This window comes from Equus przewalskii, chromosome 23, assembly GCF_037783145.1.
Source record: "Equus przewalskii isolate Varuska chromosome 23, EquPr2, whole genome shotgun sequence".
In the NCBI taxonomy this organism is placed as follows: domain Eukaryota; kingdom Metazoa; phylum Chordata; class Mammalia; order Perissodactyla; family Equidae; genus Equus; species Equus przewalskii.
The window spans coordinates 17,811,899-17,837,923 of NC_091853.1; the positions used below are offsets into that span (position 1 = coordinate 17,811,899).

General features: G+C 38.9%; 1 protein-coding gene and 1 long non-coding RNA gene across 15 annotated transcripts in view; one reads left to right on the forward strand and one right to left on the reverse strand.

Annotated features, from left to right (window-relative positions):
* The window catches only part of EDEM3 (ER degradation enhancing alpha-mannosidase like protein 3), a 64,189-nt gene extending 47,853 nt beyond the window's left edge, over positions 1-16,336 (reverse strand). For 6 of the 14 annotated variants that reach the window (XM_008534660.2, XM_070591012.1, XM_070591010.1 and 3 more), the window contains exons 1-2: positions 15,731-16,137; positions 11,160-11,205 (exon numbers count right to left, since the gene is read on the reverse strand). In XM_008534660.2, coding sequence (XP_008532882.2) covers positions 11,160-11,205; positions 15,731-15,891 — 207 coding nt within the window. In that variant the 5' untranslated portion in view covers positions 15,892-16,137. Of the gene's footprint in view, positions 1-11,159; positions 11,206-15,730 lie in introns of all 14 variants that reach the window. The other 8 variants (XM_070591017.1, XM_070591015.1, XM_070591014.1 and 5 more) reach the window with 3 other exon arrangements.
* Positions 16,337-16,438: 102 nt separating this feature from the next.
* LOC139078864 (uncharacterized) lies at positions 16,439-24,924 on the forward strand. Its single transcript, XR_011532011.1, has 2 exons — positions 16,439-16,772; positions 22,864-24,924. It is a non-coding gene; the product is annotated as an uncharacterized lncRNA (long non-coding RNA).
* The last annotated feature ends 1,101 nt before the right edge of the window (positions 24,925-26,025 follow it).

The window sequence follows — 26,025 nt, forward strand, 5'->3', positions numbered from 1 at the left end:
TCCCCCTAGTTAGTTTTCTTCAAAATTTTCTTAACGAGTTTTTCAAATTTACTCTTCTGGATAATTTTTAAATTTCCTTAAAATTCCATTGAAATTTTAATTGGAAGAGCCTAATTTGGGGAGAATTGATATCTTTACCAATTGAGTCTTCCTATCTAGGAATATACTACATCACTATATTAATTCAGACCTTTTTTTTATGAATTCCGTTTCCTCCTGTAGTTCTCACATATTTCTTAATAGGTACTTTATAGTTTGGGATACTCTTGTGAGTGGGATTTTTTCTTTTACAGAATGATCATTGACAGAGTATTTCTAGTCTAGATGATGAAGCCCAAGCAAGAATCTTCCCTCCTATCTACTACAAACACAATGAAATGCTGTATAAATTTTTAAAAAAACATTTTTAATACATATCTGAGCTGGAGAACAAGAAAAGAAATTTTCAAGAACCAAAAGTCAACAGTGGAGTGCAGAAGATGAAGCTGCACTGATCACAACATGGGCATTAGGAACAAAGACAGGCTTTAGTGGGAATTATGTTAATGCCCAAAGGGTATGAGAGTCGATGCTGTTGGCCCTGCATACACGGCCATAAGCCAGAGAAGCAGGTTCTTTAAGTTGGGTAGTTGCCTCAGTGATACTGACCTGGAACATCTCCACCCACTGGCTGTGAGTCTTAACAGAAAAGGACAGAAACAAGAAAGACCTGCTGAACTTTATATTTTCTTCACCAGGAAAGAGTCCCTAAAAGCTTCCTCTAAAATTAATAAGATATGATTATGAGAAACATTTAGAGGTTAGAATCACTGTGTTTACATACTTCAAATTTAGACAATATTTACTGACTCCTTGCCAAGAATAACAGAATTAATATACTCATACAACTTAGTATTTTGGTCAATTATGTTATTATAAGAAATCTTTGCTTTGTATGGATTCACTATACACGAGTTTCCACAATTTAGTTAAATAAACCTCCAATAACATGGTTCAATTTTCAGTTACCACTGTATATTACCTGCAAAAAATTGCATAAAATACAAACTTTGGTGCTGGTTCTTCAATCCACAAATCACGATGCAAATAACAGATGCTCACAACAATCAGTGATGAATCGCATCACTTTTTCAAAAATCTGTCAGTGATTGATCACTGTGTATCTATTTATTCGTTCACACATAGACAGCAAGCATGGAGTTGTCTCCTTGTCACCCAGTGATAATCCTACACGACAGTTTGACAACTTACAAGAACAGATAATCAAAAGAGGAAATTAGATAAGAAGAACATAAGTTAAGCAAAGAAATGAAGTGATAACACTAAAAGTGAAATTCAAATTGAACTTAAATGGGGTTATAGAAGAAATAGCTGACTAAGGAATGTTGATACTGCGGTCATTTGAGACTCTAGACATGAGCCAGAGGAACTCGGTGGAGGTCAAATTGTCTACATAGATGAAGAAAGTGGTTGTGACAAAAAGGACAAAGATGTTGCAGAGGAAATGATGTCCGCAAAAACTTTTCCATTAAAGGAATCCCCAGAGATATTTCATGACACAGAGTGCAAAGGATAAAATTCTGGAAGCTGATTCAAACTTTGAAAGGAGCAGGACAATTCACAAGGTACGGAAAAGATGTATGCTCCATCACACAGTGAGTTATACCATGTGATGAAGGCAAGCAAGGAGAGCGTTGTTCAAACTTCCCAAGTTTTTTGCAAAGAAACAATACTTTTCCAAAGTCTCTAATATTTTGAATTATTCTATACTAAATATTAGTTTTCCTATTTTAAAAATTTCTCTGTAGGGCCAGTGCTGTAGTGGTTAAATTCAGCACACTCTACGTTGGTGGCCGGGGTTTGGTTCCCAGGCACAGACCTACACCACCTGTCTGGCAGTGGCCGTGCTGTGGCGGTGGCTTACATACAAAAAGAGGAAGATCAGCATCAGATGTCAGCTCAGGCAAATCCTCCTCAGCAAACAAACAAACAAACAAATTCTCTGTACATGTATAACCATCAGAAAGAGAATTTTTAATGTTTTGACAAAGATTTTTAAAGGTTTATAATATTTGTAATCTAGTCTGGAACCATAATTCCCACAATTGTTAGTGTCAGAATTCTACTTGAGTGGATTCAACGCACAACATTTTTCTATGGCTTCTCCATCCCTGAGATTTTATTCTGATTGATCTCTTGTCGCCTGGACTTTGTCCTTGCGTAGTTTATTTTTGTTTGTTTATTGTAAGAGAGTCATCTGTATCGTTATTTCTCTAGTATTCCTGGCTTAGGCTGTCTCTTGCCTTACACTTGAAAAACAATCTGAATGGTTATAAAACGCCTGAGATATATATTCTTTCATTCAGAAATTTGGAGATCCCATTCCTCACACTCAGCAAGCACTCACTGAGTACTGCTAAGGCAAAGTTTCTAAGACTAGTCTGATCTTTCATACCTTCAATATGACTTGCTCCTCCTACACCTGCATGTCCACATGATTCTTAATTCTTGAAGTTCAGCAAAAATATTCCTGATTCCATGTCCAACTCTATTCTACCGCCTCTCACTAAACTCAATTATCTAAATTCCAAACTCAGCACATTAGCAGCAGAAAAATAGAATAGAGGCCAGGAATACTAAACACACGGTCAACAGAAAAAGACCAAAAAAAAAAAAAACCACCCAAAATTAAAGTAGGCTAAAGAACACAAAAAGCATTAAAGATTGCAACTTTTCAGGTCTTTTAAAAAGTTCAATGCTCTATCATGATTTATTTCCTAAGGAAAGGATTCCAGCCAACAAATGTTTCAATATATTTAGAATCCACATTCAGCTGCTAAATTCTGAATTCAATATTTTGTAATTTTAAATTACATATAATTTTTTTGTATAAATTCCAAATAACTTTTACATATCTTTTACATGTCAAGTTTCTAACTACTTTTTTCAGTGTTAATGCCAATAGAACTGTGATTTCCCAGAGTACACACTATTTTTTACTGCTGTATAGTTTCATATTTAATGCATATAAATAACACTCAGAAGTAAATGAAGAAAAGTAAAATTTTTTTAAACTTCATGTATTTTGAAAGATACTTTGTAAGAGATCATTCGAATGTTAATTTGACTGTAGAGTACCTTACTATTTAAACCACTGCTCAGAAACCTTCATACTACTATTTTTAGGGTTTTGCAAAACACCTTGTCTGAAATTAAATATGAAACTCAAACCCTAAGCTTATCCAGATGAGAAAAATATTAATAGCAATTGCAAACCAGAATAATCAAATAAGAGAGTTTGAACCAGGTGCAAAGCTACTCTACATTCCCGTTTCAAGATTAAAGACGAAAACAAAACCACAGCCTCTTCTTTGCGTTAACCACAAAGCAAACTACAGTTGGTTTGCATAAATCCAGAGCAATGCATACGTGGCAAATAAACAGGTGTATTATGCTTCAAACATCCTGGCTACTGGGGGTACAGTAATACTTTCCCTTCACAATGTATTGGCAGAACTAGAGATAAGTAATTCATATTGCTATGACTCAGTGCCACGAAAAACGTTTAATAATTATCACTCGGCAATAAAGCGCAGATGATCAAACAGTCCCATATAAACGAAGCAGAAGCAAAGCTAAAAGCAAGAGCAAAAACATACAGTAAAACACAGACTCTCCACATCAGAGCGTAATCTACCGGAGTTTTGAGGTGATATAACCCTGCCCTAAAACACTCAAGTCAAAGTAGCCTCAAAGACTGACTTTTTTGTAAAACCAATCCAAAAATCAGGCAATGGGAAGAGACTTTATTCTACTAAAAACAATAACAGAATAAAAGCATTATTTATAACAGTGAGCTATTGAGAATATATCTACTTAATTTCCAATAAAGTTATACACATTTTTAAATGTTTTATTCTAGATCTTATTGTTAAACTCCTCCTTCCTTGAGGCGGATAAGGTATTTCTTCCTAAAATAAAAACTAAGCGATATTTTTTACATACACATATGGATGGCATATGCTAATTACTAATTAAACTTGCATAATTTATCAATTTTCTTTTATACTCACTTATCAGACCATTTTTCAGGTGTTTAGGATTCCATTTATCTAAACTATTAAACTATTAGATTCACTTCCTACACTCAACATTTATTGTCCCTCTAGGTAGCATATTTTATGGAATGCTTCTCAACACTGAGAAGAAACAACTAGCAGAAGTGCAGCTCTCAAAAGATTTTAAATTAATCAGTACAGAGCAGAGTGTCAGCATACTTTAAGTTTGTGCTCAAACTTAGGTGAGACCAAAGGTTTCAAATTCTTCAATATATCTTAATTTGGTTTTGATCAATGATAAAACAAATTGAACTTACAAAATAATGTTATATGAAATAAACAAATGATAATTAATGTTATAATGAAATTAAGTCCTGCTAGTAACAGATTTTTTTAGGAAGATTGTAATCAAGAGACATAGAAAAAGTATTTGACAAAATTCAATACTCTGTAATGATGAAAATTCTCAGTAAACTAGAAATAGAAAAGAACTTAACCCAATATGGGGCATCTATGAAAAACCAACAGCTACCAAGACCCTTCAGAGTGAAAGGCTGACTGCCTTCTCCTTACAATTAGGAGCAAGGCGAGGATCTTACCATTTCTTTTCACCATAATACTAGAAGTCCTAGCCACTGCAAGAAGAAGAAATAAAAGGCAAACAGATTGGAAAGAAAGAAAGAAAAGTCTCTTTGTTTGCAGATGACATGGCTGACCATGTCGAAAATCCTAAAGAATCTACCCAAAAAAGCTAATAGAAATAGTAACTGAGTTTAGCAAGGTTGCAGGATATAAGGTTAATAGACAAAAAGTTATCGTATTTCTGTGTAACATCAATAGACAAATGAAAATTAACAGTTGAAAAACTATAATTTACAATAGCATCAGAATAACTGATCTGAATGATCAAGCTAAAATTATAAAAGACCTAGAAGAAAACAAGAAAATCTTTGTGATCCTGGGCTAGGCAAATATTTTTAGGTAGGCTATAAAAGACATGAATCATAAAAGAAAAAAGGATAAATTGGACTTGATCACAATTTAAAAGATCTGCACTTAGGGGCTGGCCCGGTGGCGCAGTGGTTAAGTTCGCACGTTCCGCTTCGGCGGCCCAGGGTTCGCCAGTTCAGATCCCGGGTGCGCACATGGCATCGCTTGGTAAGCCACGCTGTGGCAGGTGTCCCACATATAAAGTAGAGGAAGATAGGCACGGATGTTAGCTCAGGGCCAGTCTTCCTCAGCAAAAAAGAGGAGGATTGGCAGTGGATGTTAGCTCAGGGCTAATCTTCCTCGAAAAAAAAAAATAGAATAGTTTTGGGGCTGGCCCTGTGGCCAAGTGGTTAAGTTTGTGCGCTCCGCTTCGGCGGCCCAGGGTTTCACAGGTTTGGATCCTGGGTGTGGACATGGCACTGCTCATTGGGCCACACTGAGGCATCGTCCCACATGCCACAAGTAGAAGGACCCACAGCTAAAAAATATATACAATGATGTACTGGGGGGCTTGGAGGAGAAGAAGGAAAAAAAAAAAATCTTTAAAAAAATAAAACATCTGCATTTCAAGACGTTAAGAAAATTAAAAGGCAAAGCACAGACTGAAAGAAAATATCTATAAAACACATATGTGATAAAGGACTGATATCCAGAATATACAACTCTTACAACTCAGTAATAAATGATAAATGACCTGATTTTAAAATGGGCAAGAGATTTGAACAGACACTTCATCAAAAAAAAGATACATTAAACATAGAAAGATTTTCAACATGATTAGTCATTAGGAAAAATCACAACAAAATACCACTATATACCCACTAGAATGGCTAAAATTAAAAAGACTGAAAATACCAAGTGTTGGAGAGGATGTGGAATAACTGAAACTCTTAATACATTGCCGACAGGGAATGGAAAATGTTACAGCCACTTTAGAAAAGTTTAGCAGTTTCTTATAAAGTTAAACTTACCCTTCCCATATGACCTAGCCATCCCATTCCTAGGTGGGAAACATATGAAATGTATGTCCACATAAAAATTTGCCTTCACAGGTTCACAGGAGTCTTCTTAATAATAGCCAAAGACCAGAAACAAGCCAAATATTTATCAACTGGTGAATGGATAAACAAATTGTATTCTATCAAATCAACTGAATACCACTGAGCAATAAATAGGAACTACGATATATCCAACAACACAGATAAATCTCAAAAGCATCAAGCTAAATCAAAGAACCTGAATCAAAAAACTACATACTCTATGATGCCATTTATGTGAAATCCCAGAAGAGGGAAAACTATAGTGACAAAAAGCAGATCACAATGGTTGCTAGAGGTCAGAGGTGGGGAAAAGGAACTAACTGCAAAGGAGCATGAGGAAGCCTTGTGGGGTGATGGAAATGTTCTACATCATGACTGCGTCGGTAAACAACTGTATACAACTGTCCAATCTCCGAATCGTGCACTTCAAATCGGAAATGTTTTGTCTATAAATTATAACTAATTAAACAGAAAGACTTGGTTCTACTGAGTTGAAATCCTATATAGAGTATCAAAGTGTGGTAATAAAACATTATGAGAGGACACTATAGGATTTCTTATGTCATTTTGGCAAAGTTTTAGGATGTTCTAAAAGTAGACGCCAAGGAATAATGGTTAACAAAAGGCAGTCTCACCATGCCTACATACAAAAAGACATATAAACGTAAATCTTCCCTCCTCCCAGCCATTAGTACCACTTCTAAACTACTTTATTTGCAGAATTACTCTATTTGATAACAAACTATCAGAAAGAAACATTAGGTACGCAGTTTCAAGCGGGGAATATGAAAAAGTTCTGGAGATGGATGGTGACGGTTGCTCAACAAAGTGGCTGCTCTTAACGCCACAGAACTGCACACTTAAAGATGCTGAAAGTGGTAAATTTTACGCTATGTATATTTTACTCTAAGAAAAAATGTTTCACAAAAGAAACATTAGGGAAAAATAAGTAAATCTAAGAAAAGTTACACAAATCTAGAAATCCACAAGGAAGTTACATTTTAAAACAGTTCCTTTAGTTTGAATGATAAAGACTAATCTGTTGTTTCTTTGAGCTGTGCTCTCACAAAATCAAGCTTAAAAGTGGCTACTAGGTATGATTCTACTAGTTAAAGGAAATGGTGCTTACCAACTCTCTTAAAGTTTACTTCTAATTTTTAGGGCTCTACCAAAGAACAGCTTTTGCTTATGACAGTTTGAGCTGTCTACAGCAGACAGGAAAAATACTGGAAGAAAAAGATTAGATCAGAGAGCCCAGATACTAAACGGTTCTGCATTTGGTGGCCTAAATACATGTCATTTTGTCATCTAAATCAATCTGCAAACTGACCTGAGCACAAATACTAAGAACATGCTAACAGAAACCCTCAAGTGGCTCTGGTCTGGGGTTAAATAAGGTCATACAAGAAGTGCCAAAACAAACATCAAATTTCATGTTATTTGTGGAAAAGAGAAAGCCATCTGTGCAACTCACTGTGGATAATCTGCAATCTGATTGGGGCTAGATTTGCCAAATGGAGTCATCATAATGTTAATATTTATGCCAATAATTGATAAAGTCAGAAAATTCCTGGATGTACACCAAAGGATGGCAGAGATGACTTATCTACCTAAAGCTGGCAGGGCATTATTATTGAAAAACAGCATGAACAGAACCTGGGGAATCAAAAAAGGAAAAGGAGGGGCCAGCTCCGTGGCCGAGTGGTTAAGATCGCCCACTCCACTGCAGCGGCCCAAGGTTCGGATCCTGGGCGCAGACATGGCACCCCTCGTCAGGCCACGTTGAGGCGGCGTCCCACATCCCACAACTAGAAGGATCTGCAGCTAAGATATACAACTGTGTACAGAGGGGTTTGGGGAGATAAAGCAGAAAAAAAAAAAAAAAGATTGGCAACAGTTGTTAGCCCAGGTGCCAATCCTTAAAAAAAAAAAAAAAGGAAAAGGAAAAACAAGCTCAAAGGGTATATGCCTAAAACAGGAAAGAATGTGTGTTTTAAGGAAGTTCTATGCACAATCTGGGGAAGAAGTTCTGAGTTAAAGCCTAGATGAATTTTAGGAGGGCAGTTTTAACCTCAGGCAGAAAATGAATAATGATAATAGGAGTGATAGCAGCAGCTGAGTTAGTAGCAGTAACAGTAAATTCTTCGATAGTGTTTCCTATTTGCTGGACACTAGTCCTAAGCACTTCCGTTGTATTAGCTTGTTTAACCCTTATAACAACATTGGAAGGCAGGCAACCCATTTAGAGAGATGAGGAAACAGGCTCAGGGAGATTAGGAACTTTCCCATTGTAACCCAGCTGGTAGGTGGCAGAGCCACCTCAGGGTGTCCTGCTCCATTTCCAGAGTTCTTGCTCTTAATCCTATTACACTGCCTTCTCTGGAAAATACCATTGTTCTCCTGGGAACCAAAAAGGTTAAAAGGAATTGCTCTAATTGTAGACTAGACTAATCTTAAAAAGAATGAGAGATGAAAAGCTTTCTCGATTTATTAAAAGCCTACCATACACCAGGCATTTTACATTTTAACATCGCAGGCAACTAACTACAACAAACTAGAGTTATAGATCCCAAAATTAACCATTAACTTGTATTTTTATGAAGTGTATTGAGTGATTTCTTTGAATTTAAAAGGTAAGGATATACCACAATAATCAAATGCAAAAAAAAAAACCATTATTGATTACATCTTCACAACAATTCAATTCAGTTCTTTCCAAAAAACATTTAATAAGTATTTCCATACCAGGCATGCTACTAGGCACAGGACATATAAAAGATGAATCTATTAAACATTAAAGAAAATGGTTCCTGTTCTCAAAAATCTTACAGCTTATAATAACCCTTTGCAATTATCCCCATTTTACACAGGAAGACACTTCTTAGGGGGTTAAATGGTCTGTTTAAGGTCCAAGCTACTAATGGCTGTGATAGGATTTGAACCCAAACTCATCTAACTTCAAAACCTATGTACACTTGTAGTCTACAGCAAGCTAATAGTGTTTCTGAGTATAGGAACTAGAAAAAATGCTCAACTGACTTCAAACAACAAACACAGGGCACTTGGTCTCTGTTTAATATTTTAGAACTGCTTCATGTTAGTTGAGAACTTGAAAAGGGGAAGTGTGCATTCTAGACTAAATCTTGGGTTACAAACCTCACATAAATTGAGCATAGCACAAGTACACTGCGAGAGTCATTCATGTTGTAAAATAGTTGAACATTTTAAAATATGGATGGCAGCGCACTGCAGATGGGTGTGACTCCACTGGAAGATGGAAGCAGGTGTTAATTCCAGGAGTTCCCAGTCTTTGGAGTTGAAATCTCTCTCCTTTAGATCTTGCAGGTAGGTAAGTGTAACAGAAAGTTACCCAGTTAGGATCCAATTAAGAGCAAGTGGACCGGGAAGTCCTCTGAAGGCTGCCCTCAGTACCTGCTCTGTCACAAATGCATTTATTAAGAGCATTCTATAGTAGGGAAAAATGTATTGAAGCAACAGTCTGCTCTTTACCTAATACGGGACGAGATAGTAAAGATACTGTGCTTTACAAAGAGAAGATCTTATTCACAGTGAGATGTATTGAACCAATCCAGCTATATACCATTTTATTCAACTTTGGAACCAAAAGTACGCTTTTACTAGAGGACTAAGGTTTGAGAGTGTAGCATGGATCCACTTGGCCACCTTAAAACCATTAGCCTAGATTTGTTAAATTATGCTTTACCCAAATTGGATTAACCAGGGATAAATGATTTTGAAATATAAAGGGAATGGCTGAAGTTTTGAGAAATGAATTTAAAACTGTGTTTCCAATACAGTTAAAAACACCTCAAACTTCATCACCATCATATTCTAAAAACATTTATTAAGAACTCAATATACTCTTAAAAATGTACAATATACGACAACCAGAAGGACCCACAACTAAAATATACAATATTTAAAAATACAAAAATGCATAAAGTATATGTACTTAGATGTTCATAAAGATAATGTGAACGTATTAAGATATTTGAGTAATACATAATGAAAAATGGATTCATAGAATCAGTTGAAAAATATTTAAAGCAGAATCAAAGTTAGTTCTCTGCCAAACTTTCCCCAAATACATTTTTTATAGGCCTTAATCATAAAAGAAAATCTGCTGACATATTTTAAAACATAAAAACAGGGTCATAGGAAGTAATTCTCAGAATAATTTGATTACACTCTTCCAAATTACACAAATTCACCTGTAAAATCTTTTGAACTCTAAAATTTGCTTGCTAGTTTATCTTTTTAAAAATTAAAATTGTTTTACAGTTTAAGATCATTTTATTGAGGGGCAAAAGTCAGGGAGAGGTGTGGGGCAGCTCCAGCACCCCCAGACCTCCCAGGGGGAACACACCCTCCTTCCTACTTCCTGCTCCCCAGGTGGCTCTCCCTGTACAATGGGGATTAAACTTTTAATTGTGTAATATAAAATTTGCCATTGTTACCATTTCTAAGTTCACTGTTGTGCAACAGATCTCCAGACCTTTTCCATTTTGCAAAACTAAAACTGCTATTTCATCAATGAGCACTAAGATATTTTAAAACTACATGGATCAGCACATCTAGAACACAAAATATATTCAACTCAAAGCCCATTATGAGGACATAATTTGGACAGAGACTAGGTGATAGTTTGTCTCCTTTAAGCAACGGTTTTCTTCATAGAGCATATCAAATGATGCTGGAAACAGTTCTTTTTAAGAGAATAATTTCTCTTAAGGCCAGAGACAACATCTTATTCATATGCATCCAAGATATCTAGCTATATAAGGCACTCCATAAACATTGTTGACAGCATCAAAGGAGACTGCTTAAATACAAAGTTGCATAATCTAATTCAATTTATTCTTACCTATTCAACAAAATGGTTCTCTAAAAATCACTGCCAGGAATGCCATTAGCCTATGTTTGCACTGTTTGTCAAAAACTTCCCTTAAAAAAATGTGCTATTAATTCAGGTTTCAAAATTGCCAGTTGACTGTGCTCACATAATAATCAGTTCACATAAATGGTCTGTAAAGATAAGCTTTCTACTTACCATATAGTTACCATAAGCATGATCAAACATTTCCAGTACTTGATTCCTAATTTTAAAAGAGCAGAAATGGAAAACAGTTAAGTATATGCTATTCATCGTCTTTCAAAAAGTTAATGCTCCTTCATAAACATACACCAATAAAAAACAAAAGAAAAGTTTATTTAGAAAGGGACCTAAACAGCCAGGAAATACACCAGCAGTAGTAGATAAGCTTTCAAGAACCACACAGAACTGGGCCAAACTTTTACTATTCCTAGCAATTTACGTAAACTTCATCTTATAATTTTTCCTCAGTAAACTGATGAATGATGCCATGTCAGGCAGAGAGAAGCAAATCTGATGCTGAGAAACAACTATGTCTTAAAATTATTTAAAATATCTGTCTTGAAAGGGGGAATATTGCTGGAGAGCCCCCAAAAGAAGTAAATCTTGTTACCATTTATTGCTTGTACTATATATTCTACTGAAAAAGAGAGGTAGGTATGTATGTGTATTGATCTGAAATAAAAATACTCTGTCAAGCCTCTGCCTTTCCTCTTAAACTGAATAAAATTACTAATGCCTAGGTTAATACATATTTATTAATACATGTCTGTCACATTTTCAAAAGATACATTTTATGATTTTGTGACATACTCTGTACTCCTTTAAAACCTGTCAAAAGTCAAATAAATAATATTCACCTCTAAAATGAGAAAACTAGTCCTCAAAAAGAGATCTGTGTGTTTTGGCTAACTCTGTTTCTCAAAATCCCCAAGACAACTGTTTAAAATGGAGATTTCTGATGCCCACATCAAATTTACTAAGTCAAAATCTGCAAGGTTGGGACCAAGGAATAGTCTTTCAATTAAACTCTCTCAAGTTTGGCGGCTTGAGGGCTACAGGAAAAACCACAAAAGTTAATGCTATGGCTAGACAAGGCCAAATCTCTCAATAAATAGTAAAGGAAAAACAGTTTATTAATCTTTTACTAACTCTTACTGCTATTCCCAAAGTTGCAAACACTAATGGCAAGAATTAAATAAAGTGTTAAAGAAAATGCTGATATTTTTATTTTGTCTCCTGTTATACTGCAATTGCCATTCTAAAAACTGTAATCATGGATGATGAAACAGTGGTAATAATGGAGCTAGCAGAAAGAAAAGGACAAATTTCCAGATGCTGGCTACAAAGACCAACAAAATCAAGTACACTCAAACCTGTGAACTGAATAAATTAAATCTTGACAACTTTTTATGAATAATCATCATTTAAAAACACCTAATCAGGGCGCTGGCCTGGTGGCGCAGCAGTTAAGTTTGCACGCTCTGCTTTGGCGGCCCAGGGTTCGCCAGCTCAGATCCCTGGTGCAAACCTATGCACCACTTGTCAAGCCACGCTGTGGCAGCATCCCACATATAAAGTAGAGGAAGATGGGCCAAGGATGTTAGCTCAGGACCAGTCTTCCTCAGTAAAAAGAGGAGGATTGGCAGCAGATGTTAACTCAGGGCTAATCTTCCTCAAAAAAAAAAGAAAAAGAAAAAGAAAAACAACCCAACTAATCATTAAAAACAAGATCTTATCACTTTGTTAAAATACTAATTCTTTATGTGCTTATATGTATGATAGAATACAGATCAAGTTACCTCTGAAAATTATAGAATATCTTAAAGAATCCTCCTAGACATTTCTTTATTAAATTGCAGATGATAAAGATTTCTCAAATTAACTAATAAAAAAAGTTAAAATTTCGCTTTCAAGCACTCATATCAATAAATGGAACATGGAAATTCTTCTTTTCCTTCCTCTGAAATGGAATTAATACAAGATTATTGCCAAGCTGTAGAAATTCCTATAATTGGTAATGGTAGTGCCCAGACACGTGTATTCCAGATAACATAAGCTTTAACTTATTAATCCAACTTAGCAAGCATTCAATTTCCAAGATTATGAATAAATCATGATTGCATACAAGGAGACATTATTTTCCAATCCTTACACTTATGCAGCACATGATCACCAAATTTCACAACACATACTTCAAAGTGGAGATATTTAGCATCCACTGGAGTGCTTTCTCTCTGTTATTTAAACATATAAATCCTAACAAAGTCATATTTAAATACAGAATGGTAGAATAATTACTATATTAAACCGAAAAAAATGTTTCTATAAGGTCATATATCTGTTCAACAACTGGATAAAAATGTATTGCAAATCAGATCCACAGTTCAAAAAGTATGTCTCTTCCTGCATTTTGAAATAATTTCTATAAATCAGCTTTTTCTAAAGCTACATTGCCTGTCAATGTGCTACAGAAATTGAACTGTTTTATACTTCACTTTTTTAAGTGAAAAGATTGAGAACTGCTGTAACATTTCAAACACAAAAACAAAAAACAACATATTCCAGGAAGCCTAAAACTACATATGACCATGTAAACAATTTCAAGTGAGCAAATGCTTACTACCCATGACAGCTCCAGTCTTTATCGCAAGTTTGGTTTGGTGGGGTAGGAAAAGCGGTGGGGCATTTTCTGCTTTTTATCATAAATCACTATTTGGGCTTTTAAAAAAAATCGCACAGGTAAACCTAATGAATCAGAGTTCCGTCTCCGGAAAATTCCCAAAGGGGAAAGCAGTCAAGCACTTGAGTATTTGTGGTTTACAGCTCTTGACTCTTACTCTAGAGTAAGGCGATCTAAATTAACAAGCCTAAACAGCTGTCATTTCACTTTCATAAATGATCTCAAAACTTGAGCTGCTATCTCAAGCCAAAGTGGTTGGACTTTTCCAGTTAAAAATTAATTTTGGTCAAAAATGAGTTATCCAATGACTTTTCTTCAAATACAGATTTTTAATAAAAAAGGGAGAAAGGGGAGCGGTGGTCAAATAAGATTCTTGCTATCCCTGAAGCTTCTCTTTGCAGGTTCTACATAAGTGCAGTGTAGCGGAGACAGCACGGGCTCTGAGGTCAGACATACCTGGGTTTGAATACTGGCTCCACCATTTACTAGCTCTGTGACTTTAAACAAGTTAACTTTGAGTCTCAACTTCCTCATCTGCAAAATGGGGATCACATCCACCTCATTAAGAAATAGGGAGGATTACAGAAGATAACATATGTCAAGTGCCTGACACAAGGTAGGGTATTCCGTGAAACAGTTTTATCAGTGATACAGTAAATTCCTAAAGAGAGAAGGTTTAAGATGCTTTGAGTTTATTGGTAATTTTGTTTTGATAGCTGATATTTCATCTTTTTTCCATCAAGTGTCCTTTATTGCTATTTTATTTAAAAACTAATACAAGACTCTTGCAATAATTTAAACAGTAAGAAGTGCATAAAATAAAACCTGATGGTTCTACCTCACCTCCATCCTAACCCCAGGAGATAATAATCTTTCCCTGTTTTTCTGAGCTTAGACAATTTCTTTTCTGTTTTTTTTTAAAAATACACGGTATGATATGATACTATACATATTATTCTGTAATCTGCAACCTGCAGTTTTTTGTTTTGTGAATATATCCCAGACAGCCTTCCAATGATCTACCCTCCCCCCTTAATGTCTGAATACTATTCCATTACATGGATGCTCCTAGGAACAGTTTCGTTCTTTCAAAATGCGCATCCTTGTACACCTGTCTCCATATTAATAGTAATTTCTGCAGAATAGATTTCCTGAGATGGGATTAGTGAATCAAAGAGTACACACAATTTAAATTTGGGGAGATCTGGTCAATAAGTCACAGCACTTGACACTCCTAGCAAGTCTTTTCTCACATTTCAACTAGCCAGTACTCTCTCCACGTGTTTTGTACTTACTAACCTGATGGCAAAAGCAGCTATCTCATTGTTTTAATCTGCGTCTATCACAATTATGAGGTTGAGCAACTTTCCATGTTTATTGACTATTAGCATTTCCTTTCCTATGAGTTAACTCTTCACACCGTTGGCCCATTCTCTACGGATTCTTGGCTTTTTTTTTTATCCATTTGTGGGACCGACCGTATATCAGAAATACTGACTCTGAATTAAACGCTCTAAATACAACTGATAATTTTACGACACTTTCAAGACTGATAAAAGAACTCTGAGTAAAGTGAACAGATAAGCTTAACCGGTGCTTTTGAATAATACCATCATGTACTGTTCTATTATGAAAATGCTGTGCAAGAAAACACTGCGAGGAAATAGTAAAACGTGTCAAGCTCAAGTTCCAATGAACGCCCCCTTTTCCGTAACAGGTGTAAACACGATTTCCTTAACTACTGTGAGATCAGCAACATTTTCCCAGCTGGGAGCTCACGGGTGCTCCCGTGGTTAGAGACATCTAACCAGGTCTCCGAAGAAAAGACAACCGCAGGACTCTTCGCGCGCAGCAACACGGCTGTAGCCCCCATCACCGGCCACTGACAACGCGGGCGGCGGCCCCCACCTTCCGGAACCTGTCTACCCGGCCAAGGTCCTCGCGAGGCAACAGCCGTCTCAATCGCGACACGAGAGGCCACCGCGCGCCCGGGTCGCAATGACAGGCACCGCGCCTGTGGTCAGCCTCACGAGGAAACCCACCCCAGGCTGCCAAGCACCCTTACCCAAGCTTCTGTTTCTCCTCCCTACTCATGGGCGCGGCCCCCGCTGTCCACACGGACGTGGCCGACACCAGGCAGAGCGCGGCCGTCGCTGCCACTAGGCTCCATGGCGCTCGCTGGGGGACCGGGAACCCACAGCCCGGGCCGCCGCCGGCTTCGCTCATGGCCCCGCGGTTCCGCGCACGCGCAGCTGCTACGCCCGGCCGGTGGGACACATTGCTGGACGCTGGTGGCGAAGGGGCTGCGAGCCGTGCCGAGGGCGGGATGCGGAGTAACGCGAGCGGCTGCCGTCGCCGAACTGTTTCCCGGAGCCACCGAGCCAGTCCCTAGCGCCAGCGCTGCCACCGCCCTCCGCCCTCAGCAGCCCGGAGCGCCTCCCCCAGCTTTCCGGTGTCGTAGTCTAGGAAACCGCCTCCCCCAACGCTACTTCCGGGTAGGGCCCACGATATTGAGCCTCAAGACCAATGGGGACCGGATCGGAGAGGGGCTGGCTTTGAGGACAAGAGAGGGCATTGGCCGGGAGAAGTGAGACGTGGACAAAAGGCGGTGCTGGGGAGGGACCACTCGCTTCGGCCCTTCTTGCACCCGTGAACTTGCGACCTGAAGACTACCAGTCCCGGCGTGCACTGCTTCCTCCCCGGCTGTCTGGCAGTCAGACTCCAGCCGGCTAAATTTCCACCCTGGATAGGCGCGTTGCATTCTGGGACTTGTGGTCTTCCAAGGGTCACGGGCGGGTCCCGGGATCCCGCTTCCCCCAGACCTGTGCAGCCGGCCGGCCCTCTCTCCCTTGGCTGCTGAGTTCGTAGGAGCCCGTCAGCTCTTTATCCCTCTTCCTGCAAGTGCCGTTTCCCTGGGGGCTGGCTCAATGAGGTTTTCTCGTCCCCAGGTCGGTGCTAGACCCTTTAGGGAATACATAGCGTGGGAGTAGTCTTCTGCCCTCAGAGAGATTACAAAGCAATAACAGCAAAAATGAATTGAGCCTTTGACGGCAAAGTTCTTAGAGTTTTACTTGCGTTCTCTCATGCACACTTCTCAACTCTAATAGGTAAGTACCACCATCCCCATTTTGCAAACGCGGAAACCGAGGCTAGAGAAGTTAGGTAGCAAGCCCTCCTCACTGCTGGATGAGATTCCAACCAAGCTGCCTGACTCGGAAGCCCTTGCCTGGAACCACATCTTTGCGTGGTACAAGGATGAAGGAGGGCACGTGAGGCCTCATACATGGTTAATAAGAGTTATCTAAAAAGCTCAGTGTAAGCAGAGTAGTGTGAGCTGCTAAGAAAGTTTAATGAAGGAGGTTGGAACTTGTGATTCATTTTGACAGCTGAGTCCTAGGTTAATCATTGGTAAAATGACAAGTAGGTTCCTCTTGAAAAACCACGTTGTTTTTCTTGTGTGATAATTCAATAGGTAGGTGCAGAGTTTAGGAGCCTGGATGTGACCTCTATCACCACAGTCAAGCGCTCACTCGTCCCCTCAGCAGCTTTCAGCTCTCTTTCTGGAAATTTTCTTCCTTGATTTTGACAAATAAAAATGGCAAGTAATAGGATATATTGGGGTATATGAGGAAGCCATTTTGTGTAAACCTAATTCGGCCTGGCCTTGTCTTTCCAAAAGGGACTGACCCCAGCTGTTGAGCATGCATTGTATATCTGCTTTAGATATTCCCCATGGCAAGAACAAAGGCCCTTGAGATAAAGGTGCAACTTTCCTCCCCCTCCCAAAGCTGGCATTTCTTTAAGGATTAAGCACCTTTCCTTAGGGTAGAAACTGATGGCCGTGCTCACCTGTGACCACCCAGCTCGAGACAATAGACTTGCCTCCTGCTACGCCCTCCGAGAGAGCAGACTCACTACCTGCTGTGTCCATCAAGCGCTGTGCCGACAGGGCAATCTTGTGACTATTGTGGGAGGGACATTTCAATCACATGTGAAACGTCCTGTTTGGGGGTATATAACCACTCTGTATACCTCACTTCTTTGGTGCCCTTTCTTCCTTCGGGAAGAAAGGCCCCGGGCCATGGTCCTCAGATTACAGCTCAGAGTAAACTCACCCAAATTTTCATTTATAGATTGGTTATGAATTATTTTCGTCAACAGTTTCTATCACCTTGCATCGTCTGCTTACCTCTCTGACCTCCCATTCGGGTGACATCAATGACCTCTTCCTTCACTCCCCCTCTCTACTCCCTCCCTGCATTTTAAGGTTTTCTTTTTGTCTGTTTTTCTCTTTGTACTCAATTCCTTGGTGATTTCTTCCACTCATAGGGATTCAACCATCATATCCCTGTGGTTGATTTCTAAATCAGTATCTGTCCTGGTCTGTAAACCCACATTTCCACATCCCTAATAGAAATTCACTTCTGTCTGGCCCGAGGGTAGCTCAAATGTAATGTTCAGGACTTCAAATTAATGCATCAGAATTGACTTTAACTCATCCTCCTCCTCCATGTTTCAGGCCCAACCAGTTGCCAAATTATATAGGTGGTGCTATCACTACCTTTCTTTCTACTCCCACTTCTGCTGTTTGAGCCTTGGTTACCTCTTTCCTGAACCATTGCAACTGTGTCCTAAATTATTTCCCTGCCACTCTATTTTTCGCTACATTACTACCAGAGTTGGCATTCAAGCACATCTGCCAACCCTCTGAACACGTCATCTCCCTTCTACCATGGCCTTGCCCTCAAATCCTAGGCGATAACTAACAAATTTCCATGTTATTTCCCTTCTGTGCCTTTGCTCTTCCTATCCCCTCTGCTATCCCACCATCTTTGTCTGTAGAACAGCCATCGCCCATTAAGTCTTTGCTCAGATTCCATCCACAGAATGCTTCCAGTCATTAGAAGTCATCCTCTCTGCTGTCTTTCCATTGTATTCCATGTCTTTATTACTGTGTTTTCAGTCTGCCACGTCCACTAGATTGTGACCGCTTGGACGGTATTGACTTTAGCTTACTCATATGTATGTTCCAAAAATCAGCACTGTGCCTCTCCTGTTATAGATGCTCAATAAATGTTGAATATATTTATTTGTTTCTTTATTCCTTCAGTTTCCTTATCTATAAAGTGGGAATAATATAGTTCTGTTATTTACCTATGTGGATGCTGTGAAAACACATGTGGTCATTTCTGTACAGTATTTACTTTTATCCCTTTTATGGACCTGCAACCCTACCTTGTTTCCATCCTGGATCCTCTTAAGCAGCTTTACTGATGAAGTTAGTTAAATAAATAATACCTGTGAATTTTTCTTGGCTCTGGCGTAGAGAACATGACAAACTAAAGGTCAACACTAATCATCCAGTATTTGAAAACTAGGAACAAAGAAAGTAGAAAAATGGTCTGTGACCTTCAGTTATATTGAAATGTAGTCAAGTCAATTATTTGTAGTGGATTATTGGCAGTAACTCAGTTTTCTTTACCTTCCTGATGTTCCAAGCCTTTCTAAGTCAAAATTGACTATTACTTATCATTAAGAAACAATGTCCTCAGCAAGGAGGAGTACTGGCTTTTAATGTTTAGCATTTTCTGGGTTTTTTTCCCTTGGCTTATTTGTTTGTTTTCAAGCTAACATTGCATTTTAAAAAATGTATAATGAGAACCCAGAGCATCTTTTTCTCCCTTGCTGAAATTCAATTTCTAGCCAATGGTTGAGTCCATTTTTCACTAATCTTGGCAAAACCCTAAGTAGAAAAGCTTGTGTGGCCTAAAAAGCATTGCAACTTATCATATCTAAGGTGGAGCCCATGGAAGTGAAAGAAAAACGTTTACAAAGTGCATTTCAAAAGAAAACCCATTTTAACCCCTTAATGGAAATAATAGAAATTTTTAGCAAATTGGCAGTTTATGAATCCTAGGAAAAACTTACACTTATTATTTTAAAGCCTACACACATTATTTTATATACTTAGTGATTAAAAAAAAGACATAGAAGTTAAAACACTGGTGGAAAGCATTAAGGAGAATAAAGATAAGGACTTATAAAGAATATGGAAGAGATTTTAGATGTGTAAATCCCATTTAAAAAGGTAAGAAATAAGATCCGTTTATAACATGCCCTTTAACCGGTTAGGAGTTTGTTTGCACAGCCTTGTAGCTTATGTAAATATGTATGCTCACCTGGTGCTCTCTTTACTTCTTGCCTGGAAGGATCAGGAGTTAGGGAGGGGTAGCAGCCATGGTTAGAGTCATATGGATACACGAATATAAGGGAGAGTCTCCACTTTAATATTAGGGCTCGGAAATCGTCCCAGGAGACTGCGACCAGCTGTGTGAGACTGACCCTAAGGCAGCAGTTGCCCCTAAATGACTTGAATTCTTTAGTACAACAGATCTAGTTTCTCCTCAAACTCCAATGTGGAATTTGGGAGTGGTGATTTTTGTCATTCTTCAAATCACTTTTCCTCTTATTTGATAGTGTGTGGAATTTGCAGAATACTTTTCTTCTTAAGAACCCAAACTTGCAAACATTGAATAAAGACAGAATAAAAATACTCTGCATTCATAACTGGAGACTTTAAGGCCCCAGAAAGAGTACTTCAGGAAAAAGGTATTCAGTGAGTTTTGTGGACTGATTCCATGCTTGGCTGTCTGACTTACTGACGCAAATTTCAAGAAAGAGAATGGGAAATTCGGATGATTCACTACCCCCAAAGATGTCCCCAGGGCTTTTTCCACCTCTCAATCATGATTCGAGATCTTCAAAATCACTTCAGCCTCAGATTATTATCTCTCTTCCCTCAGTGACACCTGACTCAGCTCTCTCAGGCGAGAGACTTTGCTCCTACATCAGGTTTACTGTTAAACTCAGTCTTGTGATTGGGTCTCTGGTTTAGCGGCCATTTTTCATTTACTTCACGCAGCAGAAACAAAGCCAAGTCACATGGCTCTTCACAAGCGAGTGCCTCTTGCCCCTGCCCTTCTCCTAAATCCCCATGCCGCATCACCAACGCAGTTTCCACATTGCACTTTAGTCCGGCCACAAGGTTTGAAGCCAGCACCATTCAACAACATTCTGCACAGGTGTCATAGGTAGCAGGGTGGCCAAGAACGGTGGCTTTGAGCCAGCTCCGCTGCTTATTAGCCTTGATATCTTAAGTAAGTTACTGAATTCTTTGTGCCTTAGTTTACTCATTTGCAAAACAGGAATTAAAATAGTCCCTACCTCACAGCGTTTTTTAGGGGGATTAAACAGTTTAAATGTTGTAATTTCTTCTAGGGGTGTTGTGAAGATGATGAGATGATGTGTGTAACATATTAAGCACCGCTTGAAAGAGCTCAATAAATAGTAGCTATTGATATTCTCATTTTTATGGGGTAGAAAGGAAAAGTTGCCATGATTGAGAGCAGGATCCAAGGGTAGGCCCCCAGGGCCCTGATTCTACTCTCAGCCCCAAATCTTGTCCACTTCCTTGGCTTGCTGACCTCGTGCCACCACTGCAGGCTCCCCGGCCGAAATGTAGCCCTCCTGGACCTGCAACTCCAGAGACCATTGAATTCAGGCTCAGTTTCTGCCGTGGGGACGTTGTACGAGCTATAGAGCATCATCCATGTAGTAGAGATACATACAAACACAATATATATGTATACACACACAGATGTAAAACTGTCGTACACACCTAACATTATCTTTTGAGGCTTTCTTCCTCTTAACCCATAATCCTGAGACAGAGTGATCCAAATCTGTCAAACCCCATCATTTATTAATCTCAGGTGTATGCTTTCCATCGAAATAAATGCTGACAGTCCTTAAATATTAAATATTTCTGGGCTTTCTTCTCCAGCTTAAAGTTGTATGAAAATAGTACTTTCTTTCTTCTCCAAGTATCTTGAGAGGCTTTTGGACTTTTTTTGTTGTGGTTTTTTAATTTATGTGTTTGGGGTTATTTTTACAAGCAGAGCTTTTAGTATTTTCAGTGATAAGCCAGGGGGAAAGAAGATTTGTCATGGATGAAAAGTAGAATAAATAGTTCTTAGTTTCTTCACAGATCAATCTCGTTGTGATGTTTTAAACTCAGTGTACAACACACATGATTGTACTTAAAACTTTGAGAGATGAGGTTTTTAGATGCCACTGCCCTCTTGACCACATTTTTCATGGCATCAGGCAGTGAGGCAAGCACAGTTACGTTGTGCATGGCAATGTTCTATTGTTAGTCCACTGCTAAAGATTGATAGACTTTATTATTCTTTATAAAACTAACTCTTAAGCACATTTTATCTTCAGAGCCTTCCTAGCCCTTCTTTGGGGCTTACACTCAATTTTAGCACCTGCGTTGGGTTCCCAGCGCATCCCACTCTAATGCCTCATGTTTTTTCTGGTTTTCCTCCGTGTCTCTCGCATCACTTCCCTTTCCTTCCCACGTCCTCCCCTTCATTTGGCATGGGCGTGCGCGCACACACACACACACACACACACACACATTTGCTTTGTGCCCACTCCTGAGCATTGAACTTCAACACGCCTTGAGTTCTAGACCTGAATCTGCCATTTTCAATTCTATGCAAGTCAGTTTCTCTAAGACTCAGTTTTTTGTTTTGTTTTTTCATTCCATATGGCCAACAGAGGTGGGCAAAAGTTCCAAATGTGGAATCATGTTAGTGGTTAAAAAGAGGGAAATAACTTGCAAATAGCTTAATCATGTAAAATTACTGGCTTACTTTTGGTAGATAGCCATAGCAGCCAAATAACAGGAATTGGGATGAAAATTAAGTATTCTTCAACAACCTTGTAACCAGTTTATAATTAAACCAGGTCTTAGGCCAATTTCATATATACGGACATTTATTAAACAAACATTTGTTAGCAAGCAGAGACAGGTAACACATACTACCTGTTCTGTGAATCTCATGAAGTGCCAGGTCTTGGTCCTTTTAGGTTCTGCAATCATGACCTTGCCTGAAAGATTCACTGGAGGAATATGAATAATATTCCGGAGCCTGGAATCTCTCACCCTTATAGTAAGCATCAAAGAACAGAAGTGTTACATCTCACACACCATCCTTAATGGTCTAGCTTCTTACAACTTGTTCATGCAGGAGTAGGGGTACCTCTGAAATATTTTAGCTAGTCCATGTATCTTGGAAATCACTAATTCTATCAATGAGAACTTATTTCTTTTTTTCCTTTTTTTTTGAGGAAGATTAGCCCTGAGCCAACATCTGCTGCCAGTCCTCCTCTTTTTGCTGAGGAAGACTGGCCTGAGCTAACATCCGTGCCCATCTTCCTCTACTTTATATGTGGGACACCTATCACAGCATGGCTTGCCAAGCAGTGCCATGTCCGCACCCAGGATCGGAACCAGCAAACCCTGGGCCACCGAAGCAGAATGCTGCACCACCAGGCTGCCCTCAGAACTTATTTCTAACATCCATTATGATGACTAACAAACCACTAATTTCAACGATGGAAGTTCATTTTCAACATTTGTTATATTAAATAGAATGATCTTTGGTCTTAGTAGAGAGAAGATGGAGAGATGTACTTGTGGTACCTACCACTATAGGGAGCCTTCCTGATGAGACCACTAACTGTCATCCTAGAGTGGGAATTTCTGAATGGAGCAACTGACTGCACCTCGAGTATGACTTCACCTAATCCATGTATAATATCGTACTGTCTATGTTGAAGAATTTTAAGGAAAAATGCAGACATCATCATCATCATATTTATGAAGAATATACAATATGTCAGGCACTTTCTCCCCTCCCTTAACACATGAGAATTGTTATCCTTGTTTTACAGAAAGTTCAGAGAAGTTGTCACTTTGCACAGGTCAAAAGCAGGGAAATGGTACAGTCAAGATTTAGATATAGATCCAGACCATTTCTACCTTACTAGAATGACCATAAATTCTGGTTTGCCTGTGACAGTTTTGATTTATATCAGTGTCCTATTATCCTATCTGATTAGTGCCCCCTTTCATTTTCAAAAATGTCCAAATTTGAACAGTAAATTATTTGATCACCCAAACGTTGCCTCCAAAGTCCGAGGACCTCCATCCCCCAACTATGTCAGATTCTATCAGATATATGAACACAACACAGCAAGTACTCGTTGCCCAACTTCTTCTTGCCCTGCCACACTATTTTGAATAAAAGGGAGAAAAAATGATGTAATTGGGTGGCACAAATTCAGGAAAAGAAAGTGCTGCTAACAGGAAATACAAGTTTCCTGCTTTACTAAGAAAGATGTAATAATGAGTCACCAAGAAATTGGACAGACTGAAGTAATCAGTTATAAAATGCACTGAAAATTATAGGAGGAAGGATAAGACCAATATTGAAATTAAGCTATACTTTCAACCATGTTTTCCCAAGGACATTCATATTGACTACATTTGGTGTCTGTTTTATCTGTTTCCATTTATACTTACCCTGGAACACTAAGGGGAAAAAATAATTTTGCATCAAAATTTTACCACTTTAGGTATAGTATAAAACTCACACCTTTGGTTACAAACTTCCAGTTATAAAATAAACAAGTCATGGGGGTATAATGTACAGCATGGTGACTATAGTTGATAATACTGTATTGCTTTTTTGAAAGTTGCTAAGAGAGTAGACCTTAAAAGTTTCCATCATGTAGCCAGCCTGGTGGCATAGTGGTTAAATTCGCACACTCTGCTTCAGTAGCCTAGGGTTCATGGGTTCAGATCCCTGGTGTGTACCTACCGATCTGCTCATCAAGCCAAGCCCACATACAAAATAGAGGAGGATTGGCACAGATCTAAGCTCAGTGACAATCTTGCTCACCAAAAAAAAAAAGTTTTCTTTGCAAGAAAAAAGAATTTTTTTCTTTTGAGGAAGATTAGCCCTGAGCTAACTACTGCCAATCCTCCTCTTTTCGCTGAGGAAGACTGGCCCTGAGCTAACATCCATGCCCATCTTCCTCTACTTTATACGTGGGACGCCTACCACAGCATCACTTTCTGCCAAGCGGTGACATGTCCGCACCCGGAATCTGAACTGGTGAACCCTGGGCCACTGAGAAGCGGAATGTGTGAACTTAACCGCTGCGCCACTGCTGGCCCCAAGAAAAAAAATTTTGTAACTATTTGTGGTGATGGATGGGTTTTAACCAGACTTATTGTGGTGATCATTTTGCAATATTATATAAGTATCAAATCATTATGTTGTACACCTGAAACTAATACAATGTTATATGTCAATTATACCTCAATTAAAAAAAAAAATCACACCTTTGGTATAGCGTTAGATTTACCAGTCAGTTGTGGGAACTAGAAAGAACTTCTCTAGGGTGCATTGAAAATTTACTCCAAGAACATTTCTTTTCCAGGCAAAACTAAAATCCCTTATCCCTGCCATGACCTTTTCCCGAAATGATAAAGACAGCTGTCTTTGGATGTGTATGGCTTGAGAAATGCTGGCCTTTACTTGTCTGTGGGTTCCCCTGTGGCAGAGACACATCACCATGTGACCCGTAGTGAGCAGGCCTCCAGAACTAAGAAGTGCTCTTGTGTGAGGCGAAGGCAGCCCTCTGTCACTCATCATCCCATGACTGGGTGGGCTATCAGAGGCTGCTGTTCTGTTGCTTTTGCTGGCCTCCTCTCTGAAGCTGACTATTCTTAAGCTGCAGCCACACTCTCTTCCCACCTCTGGCATCGCCTGAGGTCTTGCTAATGGTGACTGGCAGCAATGGCGGACTGAGAACATTGAAGGAGGTCAACAAGGCCAGGTAGACAACATGGAATTCTTGGATTAATTCTTTGCGTTGTGCCTTAGATTTGCTTAGATCCAATCTCTTTCTTTAAATTCTAGGAATCTTTTTTGGGGAGGGAGGTTGGGGATGAGAGGAGAAGGAGACAACCACACAGTAAAATGTGTTACCTTAGTCTGGGAGGGGAACTAAGTCTTTTGAGTAGGGAATGCTAAAAAGCATAGAACACAATTTGCGTGGAACTTATATCTATTTGATTTGTAATAAGATGTGTTTCCACTCTTACCTACATCTTGAAAATACCTACTAAGCATTTGCGGTGTCATGGACACGGTCGGGGTCATGGGGGTGTTTTGAGCTGGGAAGATAGGAGAAATGTTGTCTATATCACATTTTCCAAAGAGGAAAATTCCATTCTTTCCTGATCTAATAAATGATTGTGACCCCCTTTCTTCTTGTTAGGATTCTAAGAAAATGAAGGTTATGGTCTAATGAGTCCTAATACCATTCTGGGTGCTTTATGTGTATACATTATTTTTCATCCTTTTAACAATTCTGTGAAATAAGTACTATTATGATTGTCATTTTCCAAATGAGGAAAGAGAGGGACCAAGAGGCCCT